This window comes from Amphimedon queenslandica, unplaced genomic scaffold, assembly GCF_000090795.2.
Source record: "Amphimedon queenslandica unplaced genomic scaffold, v1.1 AMPQUscaffold_13138, whole genome shotgun sequence".
In the NCBI taxonomy this organism is placed as follows: domain Eukaryota; kingdom Metazoa; phylum Porifera; class Demospongiae; order Haplosclerida; family Niphatidae; genus Amphimedon; species Amphimedon queenslandica.
Window position 1 is genome coordinate 18975 of NW_003546626.1, and position 7951 is coordinate 26925.

The following is a 7951-nucleotide window of genomic DNA, read 5'->3' on the forward strand; positions in this document are numbered from 1 at the left end:
TAAAGCAACAACGGAAATTGCAATACATGTACATGTACATTAATATCAATATTATACTGACCTGTTCCAAAAGTCCTGACTATTAAGACAGAATCAAGTACTTGACCAGTACCAGCTCTATTAGTAGCACTCATGGTCAGGTAATACTCAGTACCAACATCTAAACCAGTCAGGACATAAGATCCCATGCCACTGGGTGAGGTAGTCAAATTAGTTCTAACGGGTCTATCTCCAATATCAGTGTCCCTATTGCGTGTGTAATAGAGTGTGTATCGGAGGAGAAGGGGAGAGGAGACATAGGAGACCTGAGGTTGGAACCACTGGATGAGTATTGATGACTGGGTGTATGGGAAAGCAACTATACCATTAGGAGATAAAGGATCAGGAACAAAGAATGTATCTAAGGGTAGAAGAGAAAGAAAAAAAAAAGAAGAGAAAGAAGGGTATGTGAAAGAGTGAAAGTGACAAGGAATCTGTGAGTGACACAGCATATTATTTACTGTATAATTACTGTTATTAACATTACATATTGTAATTGCATTACAAGTAACGGATGAATGACAATCATGTGACACGTACAGTACATTGTAAATCAAATCAAAATGTTACAAAACAAATAATGAAAATGGCAACTACTATGTATGCACATGCACATATACATTTTAGCAGTTCTACATGTACATTGTATGTACATGTACATGTTAGCTCCTTAATCTCCGATTCTCTCACTTCTCTCTCTGTCTCTTCCTCTCTCTGTCTCTCTCTCCCTCTCTCCCTCTCTCTCTCTCCCCCTCCCTTACCTTCCAAACTAGCATATATTTGTATATCTTGTCCAACACTCCTTCCATTAGCATTATTCACTTGACAGCGATACACTCCCTCAGACAAGAACCTCGTCACATTCAAAGTAGTCTCTGACATGTCACCATTTGTATCTATAAGGTCCTCAGGTAGAGCTGCTCCGTTTAGTGTCCATTGGACAGTGGAACGAGAAGTAGTGTTGTTGAAAGAGCAGGAGAGGATAAAGGAGGTGCCAAGAGGTTGTGTGATAGGGATAGATGGATCTATAACTGAGTTGTTGAAACTGACTGAAACAACAAGAGGAACTAGAGAGAGAGAGAGAGAGGGAGAGTAAAAGAAAGATAAGAAAGAAAGGTAGAGAGAGGGATGCCAATTATAAAGAATATATATATAAGATTACATTTTATATGCATAGATACTTATAGATATCTATTTCATATTTTTTATAAATGAATAATTTATTGATTGTATTGACCATAATCAATGGCGCATGCACAAGCATATATCTAAAATATTCCAGTGTTTATACATGTGCATGTACATACCCACTGGGTCATGTACACATTTAATAATAAGGGGTAGACAATGTCTCTACTGATGTACATGCATAAACCAACAAACAACAAAAACAAGGACAACAATTATTATTATTATCTTTATTTACCATTAATAGTGAACTGGCATATATACCCATCCAGTGACTCATTACACAGTACTCTCACTAATGCCTCGTTCTGAGTCAATGCTACACATACACCAGTAGCAGGGGCAGGACCACCTTCCTCTACTGCCGAAACAACAATAGAAGGAGCAGGATTACCATTAACGTCAACAAGGTTTGAAGAAGAATACTGGTACCCAATCCAATACCGACCATCTCTTACTCCAAGAGAACGTGTATAGCCTCTAGCAGCAAAGAGCTCACCTTCTGAGCTTATTAATACTAAAGAGGCTCCGTCTGTAGCGCAACTAGCACTGGCGTTATCGTAGGATGGGGTAGAGGAAGTAGTGAGGGAGAGGCAGTTGCTTTCGCTGTACGTGAAGGTATCGCTAGGACACAGCTGGGCGTGAGATAATCCTGAAAATACAATAACTTGAGTATAAAATAGTATAGTATGTCGGGGTGTACTCTAGCTCACCTAAAGAAAACAAGAGGGTACTCACGAAAAGATAAGATCTCAACGCCATGATAGCTACAGCAAAAGGAATTTTAACAGCTACGCCCACAATAATCTACGGACGTTACAGCCGTGTACTCTCAGGATACTTTATTTAAATGCCCCACCCTTCGCATTAATTAAAAATTACTAAAATTTACTAATACAAAGAGTAGATATAATTATTATCTACTCTTGGTAATACTTAAGCTTTTGATAAGCATTGAAAAATTAATGGCAGCATGACTGTAACAGAAACAAAAACAAAACAAGCTCAAATCAAATCATTGCTAAATAAAGGAACATGCAAAAATGAAATTCTAAAGCTAATTATTACACTACACATCATTGAACTGGTCTGGCACAGTCTAAACATTCTCCGATTGAAGCTTGAGGCTCTCAAGACTGTCGTATATAACATTCTCTTGACTGTGGTAGATTTTATCAACTCTCACGACATCAAGAGTAGTCCCACTGCTCTCGCTCTCAAGATCAGTTGCAGAATCAAATGCTTGAGCTGGTTGAATCAGTTTAGGCTCAAAGTTGAGCATTATGTTTCGCTGGTGAACCTCTTCAACCTTCTCCGGAGAGTAGTTACCCTTCCATCTAATAAAGAAAGAAAGCATAATGAGACACGTTTACTATAACTATTATTATTTAAAGTGAATAATAATTTTAATTGTTTTCAGTATAAATGCTTTCAGTGCCATCAGTGTTTACAAAACAACAATGACAATAATAATAATAATAATGATAATAATAATAATAATGATAATAATAACAATTTTAAAGTACATAATAATTTTTACTGGGCTCTCTTACCCTCTATAGTTCCACCAGCATCTGTGGAATACACAAACTAAAACAATGACAGAAATGATTAAAATGAGCAGCGAAAGTACTACAGTCAGAATTACTGTTGAGAGAGGAGTTTCTATAAAAATTAAAAATAATATAACAGTAACTATAATATAAAAGTTAGTCATTGTTTATTCATAATTTACTGTCAATATAATACATGCATATATATCTTACTGCTGGGGTTGAGGCCTCCAACTGATGGTGCTATAGTAAAAGTTGGAGTCACTGAAGTTAGGACAGTTCTAACTGATGATGTAGTAATGGGAACACTTGATCTTGATATTGAGCTTGAAGTGGGTGTAATGAGAGTCGTTGAACTTGATCGTACTACGAATGAAATTTGAAAGAATTACTATCTTGCCTCTAGCTCTAATCATGCTGTATTATTCACTCTAGCTCTTATAAAATTCTACTATCAACTTTATACAGTAGAAGTGGAATGTTTTACTGCCTTTGTTATTTAATTTTTAAACCTTTACTTTTATGGTTTATTAAATCTTTACTACACATGAGCTACTATAAATTAATATAACTAAGTACTGGTTTTTAGTTTAACTTTCTTCTGTTGTCGTAAAATTAAAGCCACCTTAAAATATTCCACTTTTACAGTCCATTACCTGGTTCTGGTTGAATGCTGACTAGCTTGATGTGATCTGGTCCATAGGAAGTTGTAGTCATTGCAATCACATTGATCTGATAGAGCATCCCTGCCTGGAGACTGCTCAGTGTGTATCTGGTATCAAATATTGAGGTTACGACTTGAAAGTTCTCCAATGGTTGGAACGGCTCGAGTTTCCTGTAGCGTATCTCATAGCCTAGTAGAGTCGGATAGAGCGTGTTTAGTACTTGAGGTGGGGACCAGATGATTAGAATGGAAGAGTAGGAGATCACAGTTGCATTGTAATAGACTATACCAGGAACACCATCTAGAAAGAATAATTATTAAATATTAAAGAAGTGACACATTGTATATGTATGTATGCATATGTATGCATATTGCATACATTCATCTATAAGAAATGAATACGCATACAAAATAATTTGTAAATTAAATCATTTAGGTTTACAGTAAAACAATAAAATTTTCCTCACCTTTAGCTGAGAGTGTTATCGATCTGATCATTGTCTGATAGTCATTGCTAGCAATGCACTGGTAGGTTCCAGTGTTTGATAATTTAAAATTATTAAGTGTGAGCTCACTCCGACCGTTAGTAGGGTTACTGACATTAGTAGTGTATGGGAGGGAGTTGTAATACCAATTGACACTAGGGCCAGTGTAGTCACAGTAGAGTGTCACTGTTGTTCCAATGCTTATTAGAGTGTCATTGGTGCTTGTGTTAATATCTTTAACACTGGCTTTTACTGAATAAAAGTTTAAAGAAGGAGAAAGGCAAAAAGGATAGTAAAAAATAATATTAATACCCATACTTTATCATCATGATCATCATCATCATGATCATCATCATCATCATTATTACTATTATTATTATTATTATCATTGATTGAATATATACATTTATCACCAATTATTATAAATTACAACAACAATAATGATAATGATAATAATAATAATAGCAATAATAATAATGTGAGACATAGGTAACAGATTGAAGCAAGATGCAACTTCAAATACTTAGTATAACAATCACTTAGTAACTAACCATTTATAGCAATAATTACTTAGTATGATTATGAACTCACCGTTAATAGTAATAGTGGCGGTTGTGCTAATTGCCACTTGAATACTATTGAGTGTGTAAAGATTAGCAGTTACATGACAGGAGAACCGATCCTCTCCTTCCTCCTCAGCTTCAAACTGCATAATTGGGAAGGTCCTTTCCATGAGGGAGTAGTAATAAAGAGAGCTTCTGCCCCTCCCTTGACCAGGCTGGCGAACTTCCCTGAAGTTTATGAGAAGAGCTGAAGTTAATTCGGTTGCAATGACACTCTGTGGCATGCTGAACATGGCACAGCATTCGATGGTGTACTTCTCTCCCACGTAGACTGTTTGGTTTCTAGGGTTCTGAGACACGGCCACTAGGGGAGCTAGAAAAATAACATATACCGTAAAAGTGGGATATTTTAAGGTGACTTTAATTTTAAAATAAAATAAAAAAGTAAGTGCATTTGTTGTTAGTTATATTAATTTATAGTAGCTCACATGCAAACTGTAAAATCAAAAACATGCAAAAAATAGGAAATTGAAGGCAGTAAAATATTCCACTGCTACAGTATATTTAAACCTGCTAATAAAATCATGTCACTTGGAAGTTTTGAATTTTATTTGACTTGAATTAGAATAAAGAGCAAACATTGTGAGCGAGAATTGACAGGTAAAGCTGCTCATTGGTGAGAATTGCTGTTAAATAGTTGACATTTTAAGCATTAGCTCATTTGACACCATGAGCATCTTATGCAAAAACAAAATCCCAACTTCCTTTTCCTTATTAGCTTACAATAAAAATTACCCTCTACATTGTCACATTCTAAAGTTCTCGTTAGCTCTCCCTTGACCTTCGACTCCTTATTCAAGGACTAATACTCACTCACCATTTAAGAGAGACTCGTTAGTGACTTTGAGGTAACCAGTGGCTGACATGCTCCCTGCTATGTTGCTAGCAGTACACACATAGACTCCACTGTCTATCACTTTGGTCTCTCGTATGTAAAGAGAATGAACAGGACTCACGTAATATCTATGAGATGAACAAAGTATAGTAGCATTAGAAATGTTAAACCATTTAAAAATAGGCATAAGTTTTGCCATGATACAACTGCCATGATGGTGCATGCATGTTATTGCTTTAAAACTTTAAAGGAATTAATTCATGCATTCAATTTAATAAATCATGTTTTTAATCCTAATGTCATCAATAATATCATCAATATACATGCTATATAGGTATATTTACTAAGAAAAGAATTGATTAACTTATGCAAACCAAAACACTAATATCAATACAAAACAACTATGAAGTATAAAGCCAATTTTATTACCTTGTATTGTTTAGTGTCGATATATTGGTGATCCTGTTCATGCTGTCAATGTACATCCATTCAATGGCAGGAGGTGGAAAACTGTCCCCAGACTCGCATTCAAGGACAGCTATTTGTCCAGTAGGTATCGTTACATTAGCAGGAGTTACTGTAAATTCGTTCAAAGCTATATGAGGAAGAGAGGAATGCAGGACTTGTTTTTGCAGGACTTGTTTTTGCAGAACTTGTTTTTGTTATTTTGTCATGAACACCTCAATACTTATAATACAGTGATATCTCTTCCTCTCTCAGTTTTCTATTATCTATGTGTACATGTACATGCATTTGCAATTTTAAATAACAACTACCCAGTCTACATATAAAGTAACAAAAGAGCAATATAGTATAGCCATTACCACATGACAATTTGGTTACCAAAACAAAGTTAACAAACCCACTGAACATAAAAGTGAAGGGAATGCTTCATGGCAATACAATATGCATGATTAAATTGAGCTAAGTACTGGAACTATATGTAATGTCAAAAGAATAGCTTGTACTGCTTTAGACTTGCAATAAAATTAATGCCCATGAGAATTATATAATCGTTAATAATTTTATTACTGTCTGATAATAAACATTCTTACGTACTTGCTTCAACTAATTCCATGATGAATATGATGACAGACTGACGAAGATTTGACTGCACAAGTGCATATACACCAGAGTGATTGGAAAGGAAAGAATCAAAGTACAGATGATAGCCAGGTTGAAGAGTGATAGAGCTGTCTTGCAGTATTTCTCCATTAAAAAGCCAATTTATTGACGTGCTATTATCAGTATTGTTGAGAATAATATTATCAGGAACAGTTAAGTTGTATTCTTGCGACAAAGCAATGTACTGACGCTTTGAAATCATAGCAAAAGGAGGAACAACTAAAACAGAAAAACAATCAAATAGCACTTTGACACTTTCTATTCTTTTAATCGTATACACTTATCTCTTTCTCTCAGCTCTTACTGGGACAAATTTTCATCACAACAAAGTGGAGGCTATCAGAGCAGGATCGATTAGATATCACTCCCATCTCCATTGATCGGCAATCGTTCCCAGTGCATTCTTCACCACAATCACTTTCAATCCAAAATGGAGTATGAGAGCTCATTAAAGTGTAGAGGTTCACTATCCTGTGTTGCAGTGCATTTCTGACTGTGACAAGCGAGAGTGATCTCTTGTTTGCATATTCCACTGCTTCATTATAGCTCAGGGACGATGTATTAATGGCTTTGATGCAAGATAGGCCATTTGGGAAGGAGATAAAACCTTCTGGACAAAATGTCTGTTCAGCACAAGAGCAGAAATCTACAGTTTGAAATTTGAATTGAGCAAAAAAATTAAATGTATTTACTTGAGTATGTTGTTAGGAGCAAAAATACCACAGAAAGGCACAAAGTCATGTTTTTCTCGGAAAGAAAGTAGAGAGTAAGAAGGAGATACCAGAGTGAATTCACACCAAGTTCATTTTCGCACATTTATATCGGCGCAGAAGAAGTAACTGCGCATGCGCAGACACAAACATACCGCGAATATAAAAAAGGCGTGTCTCAGAATCACGTGATTCACTAAAAGGGCGTGTCATAAATAAAATGGCGTCCAATCATTACCTGAGTGTTGATGTGGGTACGGGAAGCGTTAGAGCTGCTCTATGGGGTCAAGATGGTGAGTGTCTCTCCCGTTCAGTGTGTCCTATCAGGACGTGGACCAACGAGGGCATGCCAGAAGGATCCTACGAGCAATCAACGAGAGATATCTGGAACTCAATCAAGAGGAGTGTAAAGGTACTACACGTGGGTGCTTTTAATTAATTAAATTAATTTTATTTATTATTAATTTTATGACACTAAGAGTAGAAGATATTATTATAATCTTGTATTTACACTTGATTATACCTTGATTAAATGCTGCGTACTTTTCGAAAATATGTTTGTGTGATTGTGATACATGTATATTGGCTGGGTATGTACATGTACATGTACTCACTGTATTAATGGAGGACATATTGGGTCTGGTAATTTCCCACTAGCCACTGCCCCACCATAGTCCTATATCACCTGTTATGTACACTGTAGGCAATAGACATTGACTTCCTTATTAT

General features: G+C 35.8%; 3 protein-coding genes across 3 annotated transcripts in view; 1 reads left to right on the plus strand and 2 right to left on the minus strand.

Annotated features, from left to right (window-relative positions):
• LOC100640046 (uncharacterized) overlaps positions 1-2045 on the minus strand; it is a 3803-nt gene extending 1758 nt beyond the window's left edge. Inside the window, exons 1-4 of the mRNA XM_020000903.1 lie at positions 1941-2045; positions 1466-1879; positions 801-1106; positions 62-400 (exon numbers count right to left, since the gene is read on the minus strand). Coding sequence (XP_019856462.1) covers positions 62-400; positions 801-1106; positions 1466-1879; positions 1941-1989 — 1108 coding nt within the window. The 5' untranslated portion in view covers positions 1990-2045. The remainder of the gene's footprint in view (positions 1-61; positions 401-800; positions 1107-1465; positions 1880-1940) is intronic.
• A 133-nt stretch (positions 2046-2178) lies between these two features.
• LOC100640172 (roundabout homolog 3-like) lies at positions 2179-7320 on the minus strand. The gene is made up of 11 exons (XM_003389143.3): positions 7205-7320; positions 6817-7158; positions 6447-6731; positions 5817-5982; positions 5370-5515; positions 4521-4865; positions 3912-4181; positions 3437-3745; positions 2994-3146; positions 2781-2892; positions 2179-2564 (listed from the first exon to the last, which is right to left on the minus strand). Exons 1-11 carry the CDS (start codon positions 7251-7253, stop codon positions 2327-2329), a joined length of 2415 nt encoding a protein of 804 aa, XP_003389191.1. The 5' UTR covers positions 7254-7320; the 3' UTR covers positions 2179-2326.
• A 122-nt stretch (positions 7321-7442) lies between these two features.
• The window catches only part of LOC105314016 (FGGY carbohydrate kinase domain-containing protein-like), a 29379-nt gene continuing 28870 nt past the window's right edge, over positions 7443-7951 (plus strand). The window contains exon 1 of the mRNA XM_020000904.1: positions 7443-7588. Within this exon, the coding sequence (XP_019856463.1) occupies positions 7443-7588 (146 nt within the window). The remainder of the gene's footprint in view (positions 7589-7951) is intronic.

What these genes read in the sequence shown, in the direction of transcription:
- LOC100640172 (XM_003389143.3), bottom strand. Translation starts at nt 7,253, where the DNA reads ATGACTTTGTGCCTTTCTGTGGTATTTTTGCTCCTAACAACATACTCA. An exon ending in TGTGATGAAAATTTGTCCCA is followed by an intron (nt 6,732 to 6,816) that starts GTAAGAGCTGAG and finishes TTTCTGTTTTAG; the next exon opens with TTGTTCCTCCTTTTGCTATG. An exon ending in TGCTGGTGGAACTATAGAGG is followed by an intron (nt 2,565 to 2,780) that starts GTAAGAGAGCCC and finishes TTTCTTTATTAG; the next exon opens with ATGGAAGGGTAACTACTCTC.